The sequence below is a fragment of the Biomphalaria glabrata genome, chromosome 9 (genome assembly GCF_947242115.1).
Source record: "Biomphalaria glabrata chromosome 9, xgBioGlab47.1, whole genome shotgun sequence".
Classification (NCBI taxonomy): domain Eukaryota; kingdom Metazoa; phylum Mollusca; class Gastropoda; family Planorbidae; genus Biomphalaria; species Biomphalaria glabrata.
Genome location: NC_074719.1, coordinates 41571275 through 41587152, shown reverse-complemented (window position 1 = coordinate 41587152; position 15878 = coordinate 41571275). Strand labels below are relative to the sequence as shown.

At 36.3% G+C, this 15878-nt stretch overlaps 1 protein-coding gene across 1 annotated transcript in view; it reads right to left on the bottom strand.

Annotated features, from left to right (window-relative positions):
* Window positions 1-913: 913 nt before the first annotated feature.
* Window positions 914-15878, bottom strand: part of LOC106062800 (uncharacterized) — a 43614-nt gene continuing 28649 nt past the window's right edge. Inside the window, exons 8-17 of the mRNA XM_056039891.1 lie at window positions 14654-14888; window positions 13340-13511; window positions 11369-11475; window positions 10117-10251; window positions 8426-8597; window positions 7833-7918; window positions 7140-7334; window positions 5783-5904; window positions 3887-3994; window positions 914-2290 (exon numbers count right to left, since the gene is read on the bottom strand). Coding sequence (XP_055895866.1) covers window positions 1718-2290; window positions 3887-3994; window positions 5783-5904; window positions 7140-7334; window positions 7833-7918; window positions 8426-8597; window positions 10117-10251; window positions 11369-11475; window positions 13340-13511; window positions 14654-14888 — 1905 coding nt within the window. The 3' untranslated portion in view covers window positions 914-1717. The remainder of the gene's footprint in view (window positions 2291-3886; window positions 3995-5782; window positions 5905-7139; window positions 7335-7832; window positions 7919-8425; window positions 8598-10116; window positions 10252-11368; window positions 11476-13339; window positions 13512-14653; window positions 14889-15878) is intronic.

Below are 15878 nucleotides of genomic sequence, written 5' to 3'. Positions count from 1 at the left end.
TCATTTACAAATTTTGTTGTCTTGTATTGGGTATATTTATAACTAAATGGAATATTGGGTTCAATTTATAGAGGAAAAACAATTACGTAGGTCGTTAAGCATTGGTGATTTTCGCACTAAACTCAAGAATATCAAGGGAGCTTATTTAAACTTCACTGCTTCCAACTAAAGAAAAAGGATTGACCTATAATTTGAACAAGTTCTCAGTGCACGGCATTTAGCCTTCGTATCAAATCTTCTTTACTACCGCTAGTTTCCCATTTGTTTTAAAATAAGTTTTAAGTCCTAGAGTTTAAACTCTAATATTTCATACGCATGGACATCAGAAGAGCTTAGACACTTGAACTTTGCCATGCTAAAATTTGCAGACCATCTTACAATCAAAACGTCCCTTGGAACACGTAATGAGATTTATGTTATATATTAATTATTATTAATTAATAATAATAATAATGTCCTTTTTTCGATTATAAAGATGAAGGATGAGTGCAGTGTTTCACACGACTGAACAAAAGCCATTGTTTCCCACATTTGATGCAGACAAAGCCTTTGTTCACTAAGGGGTGTAATTAATGTTTCCTCTAGTCGTCTGCGCCTGTCTTCAACAAGAGCTTTTCTTTGGGTCTCAGATGCGTGCCCGCGGCTTTTGTGAGCGAGTTCTGTCTCCTTCAGAAACCATCTGCTGCCAGTTATAGTCCTGTATGCCAGCTAGAGCAAAATGGCGCCTGAGTTGATTTTTATGTGTGTGTGTGTCACCTCAGTTACGCCGTCCTCCTTTAAGCTCGCCAAAGAAGATCGCATGTGGGATAAGTGTCCGACCCAGCGCAGCTGTCGAGTGGTAATTAGTGCTTCTATAAGGTCCACACCGGCCTCCACCAGGACATAGTTAAATATTAATATAATGACATATCAGTTACAAAAAATACTTTTCTTTTATTATTAATATTATTAACTACATTTTTAAACATAGCAGGCTCAGACAAGTGTTAAGGTAAGTGTGTATTGAATAATGATACACATTTGTACATGTACCTACATAATAAAATATAACTTACAATAATACATCTGTTATTAATAAATAAACGTGTAAACATAATAAAACATAATATACAAGCATAAATTAACGTGTGCAAATATTTTTCGCTTCATCAATCCTTTAAAATAAAGATACAGCACTTTGCCCCATTGCAAGGTTTCCATTCAGTGCCTTCAGAAGGAAGGCTTAGAACTCAAGGGAGGTTTAGAGCCTCCAGGAATGCTTAAAACCTCAAAGGAGGTTTAGAACCTCAAGGGAGGCATAAAACCTCAAGGAAGGCTTAGAACCACAAGGGAGGTTTAGAATCTCAAGGGAAATTTAGAACTTCAATGGAGGTTTAGAACCTCAAGCGGTGTGGTGGCAGAGTGGTAGCGCACTTGATTTCTGAACTGATTGAATCTCAGGCTTCAGTGATTTTGAATTTCATTCCGTTTAGGACACACCCTTGGGTACCTGACAGCAGTTCTGGAAAAGTAAAGGCAGTTGGTCGTTGTGGTGGCCACAAGACACCTTCTTTAACCATGGAACACAGAAACAGAAGGCTTTTACATGCGCCCCATAGCCTAAAAGGGATGCTTTGCTTTGAGTCTCTAAAACTTGACTCACAGTTTGATGCTAACTCCCTTATACTGCTCCAGAAATATAAACGTAGCTTAATGAAAACAAATTTTACGCTGCATTTTATAACAGAAATGTTTTCACAACCTTTTCGATGTCTGACCGACACATGGGGCATTGTTTTAACTGGGAGGAACAGTCCTCACAGCTGACCAGATGCCCACAGGGCACAAAGGTCATTCTGGCTTCAGCTTCCATGCAGATCTTGCACTGGCGCTCTTCCATCAGTTGGCGGTATTTCTCAGCCAGAGTTTGATCGTTCTCAACAGTTGCAGCAGATTCCTTAGCTGCAACAAGAGTTGAGCTCGTAAGATTAGGAGTTGGATTTGTCTCCCTTTCTAACTCACTGAATGTGGTACTATCACGATCATTACCAGAAGAAGTGTAACTATCATCCTCTGAGTCAGTATCTGTTCCTACATTAAGAGTATCAGTTGCTAGATGTGTATTTTGCGTGTTCGGCTCGTCTAATATGGTATTCAGCAATAGTTCAGTGTCTGTAAAGCAAGTTTTAGAGTTGAAGAAGTCTCTCCATACAACTTTTTGAACGAGATCTTCATCCAATCCCAGCTCTAAAACAGTGCTCACAGCATTTGAATCCATTGGGCTGCGGGTAAAATTCTTCAAATCTTTGGACTGAAAAGAAAAGAAAGAATTGAAACAATGGAAAAATTAACAAGATAAACATTTTTAAAAAACTTAAAAAAACAAAACAATAAACATTATAGTAAGTGTAGTTGTATCAATTAGTTTGGATCAGTCATGCAATTACAATTGTAGTAGATGTAGACTAATATTAAATAAGCATGTATAAAAATTTAAACAAAAATCGAACTCATGACTCAAGCCTTGTCGGGGTTTTTAAGCCAACACGGTAACCACTCTGCTAGTGGAGAGCCTACGAAAATGGAAGATTGTAGAGTTATCTACTGTTTCTATAGTCTCGTCCTATTTTTCATGTTGTGTTCACTAAGACTTAGATGACGATGTATAAAGGGGACTAGTTCAGCTTATACCCCACTTCAGTCAAGTACTAATTCTTTCCCTTCTTTGAGAGATAATAAAAATAATTAATTACCAATAATTAACTAATTGGTTGTTTTTTTTAATATTGATTCTTGCGTTGTCAGGTAATAGAAACAATAGCGCAAAATTTCAGCTTGATCCGAGATTGGGTGTGGGAGAAATTACGTGGTACAAACCAGACAGACACACAGACAGACAGAATGAGCTGAAATAAGTTTTGTAAAAATGCCATTCTAGGCGTAGGAGCTAATTAGTGAAGTATTTCTTACATTTGACACAAAGTATTACAGATGATATTTATGATTTACATTTTATTTAAACTCTATCTGAATTTAAAAAAAGGCTTCTCTTCGATACAGAAGATTAAGACTGAGTGCAGTATCCCAGTGACAACGTAAACCCAGTTGCGACCTACATAATTTGCAGCATTTGATGCTGGCAACATATACGAATAGATTAACACAATTGATCCCATAGGACGTTATTATCTTCTCTTTTGAAGGAACGTCTGTAATTTATAAGATAAGACAACGCATTTTTCACCAAGGGTCTATTCTGGTATTCCTGATTTCTGTAGGTGTCGGCGGGCCACATAATACACCTCGGCGGGCCGCATGTGGCCCACGGGTCGTAATTTGCCCACCCCTGGCGTAGATAGCTTCCAGATTTAGATTTTTTAAGGCCCTAAGCTATTTGGGATGTCAGGTCCCTTGTATCAACATAAGGCAATTTTTTTTTTCATTGCTCTTTCTTCAAAATGATTGAAAATATATCTAGAACAATTTTTGGAGGACCCCAAGCATGTGGGGACACTTAAGCTATAGATTAAGCTGCCTACAGGTAAACACAGCAGTGGTCATTTACAGGGAAACATTTGTGGTCGTTAAAGGAAATATTTGTAGTGACCTACCGGAGATTGTTTTGCAGCTAAGTACAGAAATATGTTTGTGGTCATTTACATAGATATGCCTGAGTTAATTTACAAACATGTGTCTGTGGTCATTTACATAAATATGTTTTTGATCATTTACAGAGATAAATTTGTGGCTATTTACATAAATAGTCACTCATTCAAATTAAAATAAAAAAAAAACATTAGTTTATTTATTGTCTGGTATTCCAAAAAGCATTCTTGTGGGCAATCAAACGGCCTGTCAGCTTTCAAGTGTTAAACACTAAAATTATCAGTTTAAATTACATGCTTACCCTACAGAGAGCATCAGGGTTAAACCTCCAGGCTGCACCATCAAAGTATTCAACTAAAACATCACTGTCACCATCGATTTCAAGCACCTTACCATTTTGTTGTAAGTACTGGAGAGAGAACAAAAAAAGCTCAATGTTTAGAGCCTAAAATGAAATAGATAATCAAAATGGTTTGATTACATTGATTCACTTAAAAGCATAATCCTTAGCTGTTTCAATTATTAATTATTTTTTTTTGTCCGCGTTGGCTCTTTCTGTAAGACGATTAGACTGCTATACAGATCGAATATTGTTTCTTTGTGAGCAGGAGAGCAGTATAAGAAAAGAATCTAATGATATCAGTATAATAATCCAATGACATCAGTTATAGAATCACATGAGATCAGTATAAGAATCACATGACAGTAGTATAAGAATGACAGGTGAGCAGTATAATAATCACATGACATCCGTATAAGAATCACACGACATCAGTATAAGAATCACAGGAGATAAGTATAAGAATCACATGACAGCAATATAAGAATCACAGGAGAATAGTATAAGAATCACATGACCGAAGTATAAGAATCACAGGAGATCAGTATAAGAATCACATGACATCAGTATAACAATGACTGGAGATACGTATAATAATCACATGACAGCAGTATAAGAATCACAGGAGAATAGTATAAGAATCACATGACAGCAGTATAAGAATCACAGGACATCAGTATAAGAATCACATGACATCAGTATAACAATGACTGGAGATACGTATAATAATCACATGACAGCAGTATAAGAATCACAGGACATCAGTATAAGAATGATGGGAGAGCAGTATAAGAATCACATGACAGCAGTATAAGAATGATGGGAGAGCAGTATAAGAATCACATGACAGCAGTATAAGAATGATGGGAGAGCAGTATAAGAATCACATGACAGCAGTATAAGAATGATGGGAGAGCAGTATAAGAATCACATGACAGCAGTATAAGAATCACATGACATCAGTATAAGAATGATGGGAGAGCATTATAAGAATCACATGACAGCAGTATAAGAATGATGGGAGAGCATTATAAGAATCACATGACATCAGTATAAGAATGATGGGAGAGCATTATAAGAATCACATGACATCAGTATAAGAATGATGGGAGAGCAGTATAAGAATCACATGACATCAGTATAAGAATGATGGGAGAGCAGTATAAGAATCACATGACATCAGTATAAGAATGACTGGAGATAAGTATAAGAATCACATGGCATCAGAATAAGAATGATGGGAGAGCAGTATAAGAATCACATGACATCAGTATAAGAATGATGGGAGAGCAGTATAAGAATCACATGACATCAGTAGAAGAATGACTGGAGATAAGTATAAGAATCACATGACATCAGTATAAGAATGATGGGAGAGCAGTATAAGAATCACATGACATCAGTAGAAGAATGACTGGAGATAAGTATAAGAATCACATGACAGCAGCATAAAAATCACAGAATACCAATATAAGAATATGACATAAGTAAAAGGATCACATGACATCAGTATAACGATCACATGACAGCAGCATAACAATCACAGTAGACAAATATAAGAATCACGGCAGGGCACTATCATAATCCCGTAAAACTATCACGTGAGGCACAATTCTGAAATCATTTTTTAAATTTTTCTTTCATTTGTCTAAATCTTTTATAAGTGGGATATCAAAGCGTCTAAAATCCCACTAAATCGAGACACTCTAAACCCTCTTTAAACAATATCCTATTAGTATTCAATCTGTATTTTCATATTCTCTTCACATATATATTCTCTTCATACATTTGATGAATTAAAATTTGTTTTCAATGATTCCAGACTTGCACTGCACTGACAAAATCAAGAGTCATCACCTGAGACATTTGTGGATTCCAGCCTCCATGGTTCACTTGTAAGACTGTCACTTGCCTTGTGTCATATCTACAAGTGACAGCATCCCCCAGTTCGAACTGACACGGCGTCACCTCCATTTTACCTGTTTTTAACCAATTGATATTTATTTATGAAGGGGTTAATTTGAATGGGCAATGGAGCTATCATATATGGTTAAGCTTTTTTTTTTTAAGTTGCAGGGTATATACAAACGTATAAATATGTTGTATTTAATATATTATAAACATACTGCAAGATAAAAATACACAACTATATCTAAAATAAGCTTTTGACTATTTGCATTAAATAGGGGATAATAAAAATGTGGAAATCAGATTTACTATTCAAAAAGATTTACTATTTCTAGCGTCAGGTATAAAACACGGTGTTCTTCTGTTTCACCCAAACCACAGGACCAAAATGATGTCAATTATAAGACATAATGATACAACTAGCGAGCATTTTTTTTAGTCTTTTTATTGGGCACAGAATGATGAGACAGAACACAGACAGAACACAGACGGAACACAGACAGTACAAATGAACATATTCGGAAGAGGAAACATATCCTTGTGGATTTGCATCAGAAAATGCTGGTCACATGCAAACATGAACCCTCCTCTAAAGGCCAGATCGAGGTTGGTTTTACATATTTAGGATGCTCTTCAGAATTGAAGATAAATTCTTCCTAACCCCAAACCTTCTGCAGAAAGATTGAGGATTTAGCGGCGGGCAGAGTTCAAACCTGGGACAATGGAGACGGAAATCTAGTGCAAATACCAGACGAACTGGCAGCTATGAATAAACATGACATGTAACACATAGTAGCACTAAAGTACCAAGTTTTTTAAGAGACGAAGGGGAAAAAATATGGTTAAATATCGACAAGCCCGAGGAGGACTCGAGCCCCTGACCCCAACACAGCACCATCGCCTAGCAGTGACCAGGTATCAGTCTTACTAAGACTTTTTGTTGTCCCGCTCTCCATTAGAAAGAGGATTCTAGTGACTATTGCTATCTGGTCACCCAGGGCACTAATTCTAACCTCCCATAGCCCGTCCACAAAATATTCACAGCTACTGTGAAGAGCTAATGGCACAGGACAACCCTTCAAATGACTAACTGTAAAGACTAACTGTATAAAAGTCAGAAGCTTGATTTAAAAACCACTGCAAACTTTATCTCAAATATGCAAAATGGTTATCTTAACTTCTCCAGTACTTGCAATTACATTAGCGAATAAAAATGCTTTTCTTGTCAAGAATTTAAATATTTTTAATGCGATTTATTGCACACATATTGTACACTTCATTTAGTGTGTACACAAGTCTTACTGACCTAATATTGGCAGATGTGATATGTAGAAATGACCAACAGATGCTGCAGTTTTGAACTTTAAATCAACCTTTCCATGCCAGCCAATACGATACGTATTTGTAATTCCATTTTCCCACTTCACTGTAGCTGCACTGTTCGACGTGTCGTCATCCCAGGGTTTTATTGTAAGCACAGTTCCACAAGCTAGAGTCACTTCTGTAGACATATGGAGATGAAATTGAGTAAATTAAAAAACAAAAATACTTCTTCGAAATTCTTAAATCTTATTAATTACATACGTTGTTCAAGAAAGAAAGATAATTATATCCTATGCAAATCAATGTGTTAAAAATCAAATCATCTCATGAACTATAATGGAACTGCCAATTCACGACATTGGAGATAATATTCTCTTTTGTAGAATCACGTAAAAGACGACTGCATCATTTTCATACAAAAAAAAAGTGCGAAATACGAAGAAATAGCTGGCTGTATAATCTTAATAGCCATATGTACATTGTATATGTACTTTAGAATTTAACTGATTTTATTCATGTAACAGGTGACCAGATTCATGTATAATATTGTTTTATATGCAATTGTCCAATTCTAACACTTATTGGATTTAGGAAAGTATATAATAGTTTTGACGTGCAAGATTGAGCAATTTAAACTCTATAAAATTATTGTCTTATCTTCCTTAATTCCAGTTACCTTCTGCACCACCTTCCTCACTTTGCTTGCCTGGGACGTAGATAGGGTCCTTAAATGTCTCTTTATCACGCCATGGTATTTGAAATCTAGGGATGAAAGAAATGAACACAGCTTAATAAGCTCCTTTGAAATGAACCTTCGAATTTATTTTTCTGTATAATCTACAAAACCAGGAGCCAGACCGAGACCATTTTTACAGAGACCATTTTACGGACGGAGACCCTTAAATGAGCACATACATTTCTGCACATTTCGATAAACTTCTCTCAAGAGAAACAACAAAATCTCGATAATTGTTTAAAGTTTTACATGTTAGTGTCAACGAATTTATCTCTGTCAATGCCCATACCTATGTTAATAATTACCAATTTTCATCTGTCAATAACCACACATTTACTCCTGTCAATGACCACAAATTTTATATCTGCAAAGGACCACAAATTTTACATCTGCTAATGACCACAAATTTACCCCTGTCAATGACCACAAATTTACCCCTATCAATGACCACAAATTTACCCCTGTCAATGACCACAAATTTACCCCTATCAATGACCACAAATTTACCCCTGTCAATGACCACAAATTATTACCTTTTGTTTTGGGCGTTGTCATATCTCCAAAATGAATGCGTCGAGTCGTGTTTGTTACCGTGGTAACAGGCAGAGCAGAGGTCAAAGTTGAAGCACAGTGCACACTTCCATCGAATACCTTTTATAGGGCACACCTTGCACCAGTCACACATAACTCCATCATGTTTAACCCCTGTACATATGTTTACAATATAAAAACATCTATATACTGGCTGAAGAACCATCTTATGAATCTTTAATGTTTTAGGCCCATGGTTGAAATAAACTTTTATATTTCTATAAAGAGTGTTACCTTTAGCTCGTTGTTAAGAAATGTTTAAAATATCGCTATATTGATATTAACTAATCTAATGCTACTAACTAAGTAGCTCATAGTAAAAAGTCTCTAGTCTCTGGATAAGAGAAAGAATATTGGGGAGTTTTCCCATGTGTGCTCGGCCTTCGGCCTCACCTCTAGCCAGAGCGTCTTGGAGACGAGCTCACTTGGGCCTGGAGTTTGAAAAATCTACAACACAATTACTAAAGAAGAAGAACATTTGTCTCTTTAAAGTAAGTTAAATAGTTTGTTTAAAAAGCTCCACATCTAGTCATTTCATCAAAGTTACATGTAAAAGTTGTGTGTGTGTATATATTTATCAATAAAAAAGAAGTATACTTTGTTTAAAAAGAAGAGTTTTTTATGTAAATTTTTTTTTCGGCGTATTTTATTGAGTGTTACACGCCTACCAATTAGTTGGACTAGCTGTCAGGAGCATAATCCAACAACGATCTGTATCAACACCCCAAATTTTTTTTTAAAAATTGCTAAAATCATACCATCACAGGCATCGTATTTTGCTGATCCCCAAATAACTATAGGTCACCATGTAACCACAGTGTTACGGGGTGTAAGTGCGTGTTTCGGTGTAACAATGAGGAAAGAAGAGCAGATGTTTTTGGTTGAGTGGGCTGAAGAGTTTCTGATGAAACCACGAGCTGGTTTGGCGTCATTGAAGTGAAGAAAAATGATTGAAAGTTAAAGATTAAAACTAGCATAAGGCGTGAGACAGAAAGACGTGTATTTGTAGTGAATGAGATTTGTTTAAATTATCATTTCATTAGTGTTACTACTATATCTAGGGGCGCGGTAGTTGAGTGGTTAAGCGCTTCCGAACCTGGGGTCCTGGATTTGAATCTCGGTGATGACTGGGATTTTAAATTTTGGCATTTCTATGGCAAGCGTAAGTCCACCCAACTTTAATGTGTACCTGACTTAAATTGGGGAAGGTAAAGCTAGTTGGTCGTTGTGCTGGCCACATGACACCCTGTTCATTAACCGTTGACCAAAGAAACACATGACCAAAACATCATCTGCCCCATAGATCTGATCACAAGATTTGAAAATGACACTTTTACTATATCTCATTTCAAGTTGAATCTATGTATATTTACACACACAAGTGATATTGAAATTTGTTTAAAAGGAAGCTTATTAAAGTTTATTTCATTAACCCTTAAAGTGTTGAGCTGTTTTATAATGAATATGGAATCAGAATTTAGATGTTTAGATGCTAAACTACCACACGCCGCTTTAAGGGTTAAGAATGAAATACGCCTACAATGGTTTCGTTGTACTAGCTGTCTGAAGCTACAAGTCAACGACAGAGCACACAAACCAACATGTCAGTCAGAAATAAAGATATAAAGCTTACCACTTCGTCCTATGTTTATCGTTGACTGTTTATTGCTAGACTCATTTTTCGCCCTGTACGTGTTATCCGAACTGTTGTCCCAGGTGACAGAGATCCAGTCCTGGTCTTGGTCAAGACTCTCAGCATCCACTGTACCTAGGAATTAATCGTAATAATAATAATAATAATAATAATAATAATAAGGCATGTCTAAGAGTCCGAAGATTAAGGAGAAATACATTATTTCAAAGCGATCTGTATGTATACTTGTTTCCAATGCAAGAAGAGGTGAGTAGAAACTAAGTCATTAATGTCAATGATTGTAAGAGATAAATAAATAAATACTAATACTTATACTATAATATTGAATAATATTGCCAAGGACTTTGCCAGATTATAAGAATAATGCTTAAGTGAAAGTGATAGGTGGCATGGAATGGGTTGCCTGAGTCAGCCAGGAAAACCAACAACTTGGCAGAATTTAAGTCATTTATTATTTTGCATGATTAGATTGACTTATGAACACGCGTAGGACGTAATCATCTTTCTTTTGCTAAGTATGTGTGTATTTCATAAAATAGCCTCGCTTGTTCTTCCTTAATCCTAGCAATGCTAACACCTAAATAAAAGGCTATCCATTGAAAAAAAAATAGTAATAAAAAATATTTTTGTCGAGAAACATGAGTTATCCCTAATAATCGAAAAGAAAAATTTCAGAAACACTAAAAACGTTATAAAAAAAAAGAAGAAAAAAAAAAGACTTTAGTCAGTGTTTCTCAAACTGTAGTGGTGTACTCTACAGGTGTTTCACCACGAACGTATGGAGCCATTAACTAGTGCCTACATGTGAATTAATTATTAAGTAAATTCATTTATAAAAAATTTGATTTTATTAACTCTTCCAGGTGAGAAAAAATCTATATTTCAATAAGCATCACAATTAACTTTTACAAGCTGAAAAGAGGAATTGTAAAAATATGCGAAATGGCCATATCACAAGGTCCTCAGAGCTTCCAAAGACCTTCTTTTAGAGAACAGTACGAGAAAAAAGAAGAAGAGGCGATCAAACAAAGCGATGGGAAGACAGCATAAAATAATGGACAGGCCTGTCATTAAATAAAATTCTATTCAAGGCAAAAGACACTGATGAATGGAGAAAGACGTCAACAGATCTTGTGTGGTGCTCCAAATGTTTTCTACAGACTAAGGGATTGATGGAGGTGAAACATAAGGAAATGAACATACGACTAAATTACTAAAAAAAAAATATTACCATCTTCATCCTGACACTGCCAATGTTTCCCACGAACAACTTTGGCCCCTTTGAATATCCCTTTACACTCAGTTTGACATGAGTTGATACGGCTTGGAACTTGATACCTGCCAATGACAGAAGGGATCGATAGTTTGGTATAGGAAATTATTAATGGTTTTGGAGGAGCTAAGCTTTATCTTTATCTTATATATTACAGACGTTACTTCAAAAAAAAAAAAACTAAGATGGGGATGTAACACAATGTTCAAACTTTAAAGAAAGGAAGTACAACAGAGAGAAACAAATCACAGCATATCTACTTTATTTCTAAGAGGATGAAATAGCTCACTGAAATCTAGCCATTTCATTAAACATTAATTAATAACACTACAGCTCTATGGAGGCGCGGTGGTTAAGCGGTACAGCGCTTGGCTTCAGAGCAGGAGGTCCCTGAATAAATCCCGAAGAAGACTGGGATTTTTAATTTCGGGAACTTTGGGCGCCTCAGAGTCCACCCAACTCTAATGGGTACCTGACATTAATATATATATATATATATATATATATATATATATATATATATATATATATATATATATATATATATATATATATATATATATATATATTTATTATAAAATAATCACATTTGATTAGAATAACCGTATTAGCCACATTCCTAAATTTTGAGACCCTTCAGACAGAAGACTTGAAAGTAAAGTAGCAATAATACATAAAACGTCCATGGCATGAACAACTCCGATTGACGGACTTGGACTTTGCTGATGATGTTGCACTACTCGGGGCTACAAATAAATGCATTCAAGAAATGACGGAGAGCCTAGACAGAGAGGCACCCAAAATTGGCCTCCGCATAAACTTGGATAAGACTAAAATTATGCGAGTGGGATATAAGGCAAAGGGTGTCCCCGTCAGACTTGGCGAGTCAAAGCTTGAAGAGCTGGACAAGTTCACGTACCTTGGCAGCATCATAACAAATGATGGAGATGCTTACCATGATGTAGCGTGCCGAATAGGAAAGGCAGGGAGCATTTTCCAAAGGCTGCAGCCTATTTGGACTAGCCAAGCCATTGGACTCGAGACAAAAATACACCTTCTCAACACAATCGTCATTCCAACTGCTACATATGCATGTGAGACGTGGAAGTCATCTGTCAAAATTGAGAAAAGACTAAATATGGCTCAACAGAGATGGCTGAGACGGATTTTGGGAGTCAGTTACACAGACCTGATCTCAAACAAGGAAATCCTTTGCCGAACTGGGAGTCGAACACTTAGTGAGGTTGTGACTGAGCGTCGCATGAGGTTTGCGGGACATGTTCTACGTCAAAATGAATTACGCACACCAAGAGTTGCGATAACCTGGAAGCCAAAACGAGGAAAGCGCAAACAGGGACGTCCTCGTATTACCTGGCGACACACCTTCATGGAGGACCTCAGAACAGTGGACACCAGATGGGAAGAGGCTTCAGACATTGCCAGTGACAGATCATTATGGAGACAGCTTGCCGCCCAATGCGCCGAACGGCGCAGGAGGACCTAAGTCTAAGTCTAAGTAATACATAAAACACTGAGCCATAATATACAAATGAAAAAAACAAAACCTATTACAATTTACAGAAAGATTAAAGACACATTTCTTATTTCATACGCTAGGACAAACTTGTACAAGTGCTCCTTCCCTATAGGTATTAGAGCATTGAATAGTTTGCCTGAACCAGTCAGGAAAACCAACGATTCGGCTGATTTCAAGTCACTGGTTAACACGCATGACTAGATTGACAATTGGATACGCCTGAATTTGGATATGTTTGGAAATAACTTCTGTAATTTATAAGGAGACGAAGAGTTCAATTACAAAAGCTAATACTTCATATCAAGCTGATAGTTACTAGACAATGCTTAATTCACACCGCTGACAAGGGAGAGTTTTCAAATGCATTTATTTTATGGTAATCCCCTAAGTACCTGTTGCTCGTATGATTGTCATATCTCCAAAACGGATGAGTCAAATCGTGTTTGTTACCATGGTAACAGCCAGAACAGAGATCAAAGTTAAAACACAACGCACACTTCCAGCGAATACCTTTGATAGGGGACACCTGGCAGGAGTCGCATTGAATGCGTTCATGTTTGGTACCTGTAGGATATCATACAGAGAACAATGCAACTATTTTATCTTAATACACAAGCTTCGTTTGGTCTCTTGTTTATTATCTGCTTTATCCGATAGTTTTTTGTTGTTGTCTGGCCCAAATAAAAAAAAAATTAATGTCTACATGTATAAAATATTAGAATTTAGTTATAGATTGGAATAGGCGTGGGAAGATAAGAGTTTGCTTATAGAGCTGAAAATGTAAGGCCGTGAGCAGAGCGTCAGAGCGTCTCGAGTTTGAATCCATGTAAAGACTGAGAATTTGAATGTCGGGGTTTTCAGGACACCACTAAGCCTATCCAGCTCTAATGGGTATCTGAACATTAATTGGGTAAAGAAAAAACGGTTGGTCGTTGTGCTGACCACATGATAAGCCCATTAACTCTCGGTTATAGAACAGATCTACTGCCTTATAGATAGCCAAGTATTTTAGGGGATACTTTAGATTTAAAACAAAAATCAACAAAGGTTGTATCAAGTCACTTTGTCTGGTAAAACTGTATACTGTTTTTGTACATGTTATTTCTCCAACACCCAATCTCGGATCATACTAAAATTTTGCACAATTATTTCTTCATTAGTTAATTAAGTAATGGACATTATTTTTTTTTTTTGGTATCTGGAACAAGGAAAAGAAATTGTACTTGATTGATATTTATACTGTATAGATCATCACTTTAAAGTTAGAAGCTAAAATAGATAAAATCTTCAATTTTTATAAGCGCTTCTCTTGAATAATGGTTCAAGTATTGGCTTGACGAGGCTTGCACTCACGAGCTCGAATCCAGGTCGCACACATTTTTTAAAATAAATGTATTTAAAAAGCGATCACCGTGATACCCCTTCTTTCTCTCCCCATCCCATTGAAACTGGTTCAAACAAGTGATAGAATCATAGCGCATTGAGAAAACTAAAAGCATGAAATTGTGCTAAACAAAAACATTTGGTAAAAATATAATCTCACAGATGTATTATTGTTAGTCAATAACATAGCGACTGATCCAAACTAACTGATGCAACTATGCTTAATATAAGTTTGCGTTTTTAAAAAGTATTTTTTTCAAATTTTGTTTGTTTGTTATAACTGTAGACCAGGGACAATATATTACTACGTGTATTCAACAAACCACACTGGGCACTGTCCAGAACACGGAGGTCAAAAGCAGACTCCAAGCCAGCTCTGTAAGTATTTTCAGAACCATTGTCCCAGATGACAGAGATCCATTCATCGTCTGGCTTGATATTTTCAACAACTGTCCCAACATGTCCTTTACCGCCATCTTGGTCCCCCCAGGTCCAGTCTGGACCTCGCACAACTCTAAGGCCAGGTGTTATGGTCACCGTGTCTTCATCACTTGGTACCTGTAACCGAAAGTCAATAAACAAAAGTGAGAAATTAAATTGAATACGATAAGTTGTTCAAAGGTGAGGAGAAATTTCTATTCGAATTTTTTTGAAATGTATCAGGTGGGTGGCGCGGTGGGCATCTCTCCTAAAATAAACAAAATCAAATCAAACAATCAGTCGCTAAATTCCGACCCCACCCCCGCGGGTGGGATTAGATTTCGGGGGACCCCCCCCCCCTCGGCTACGCCCATGATGTATTATCATGCAAAGGAATGTGTCAAGTGAATGATGTATTATCATGCAAAGGAATGTGTTAGGTGAATGATGTATTATCATGCAAAGAAATGTGTTAGGTGAATGATGTATTATCATGTAAAGAAATGTGTTAGGTGAATGATGTATTATCATGCAAAGAAATGTGTTAGGTGAATGATGTATTATCATGCAAAGAAATGTGTTAGGTGAATGATGTATTATCATGTAAAGAAATGTGTTAGGTGAATGATGTATTATCATGTAAAGAAATGTGTTAGGTGAATGATGTATTATCATGTAAAGAAATGTGTTAGGTGAATGATGTATTATCATGTAAAGAAATGTGTTAGGTGTAAAATGACTAAACTTAGAGATACTTCAGGACAGAGGACTACAAAGTAAAGTAGCTATAATGCATAAAACACTAAACCAGGATTTACAAATAGAAAAACAAAACCTAAGGTAATTCTCAGAGAAACACAAACAGAAAGGCATATTTCTTATTCCTAGGCTAGAACAAATTCGTATAAGCGCTCCTCCTTCCCTAGTGCCATTAGAGAATGGAATGGGTTGCCTGAATCAGCCTTAGATTGACTTTGCAGAGTTTAAATAATTGATAACATGCATAAAAAGATTGATACATGAAATACATAGAAGGTAATTATCTTCTTGAGCCCACGAGTTTGAATCCAGGACTTTCACGTGTTTTAACAAAAAAATGCATTTAGAAAGCGATCACATTGAGTTTAA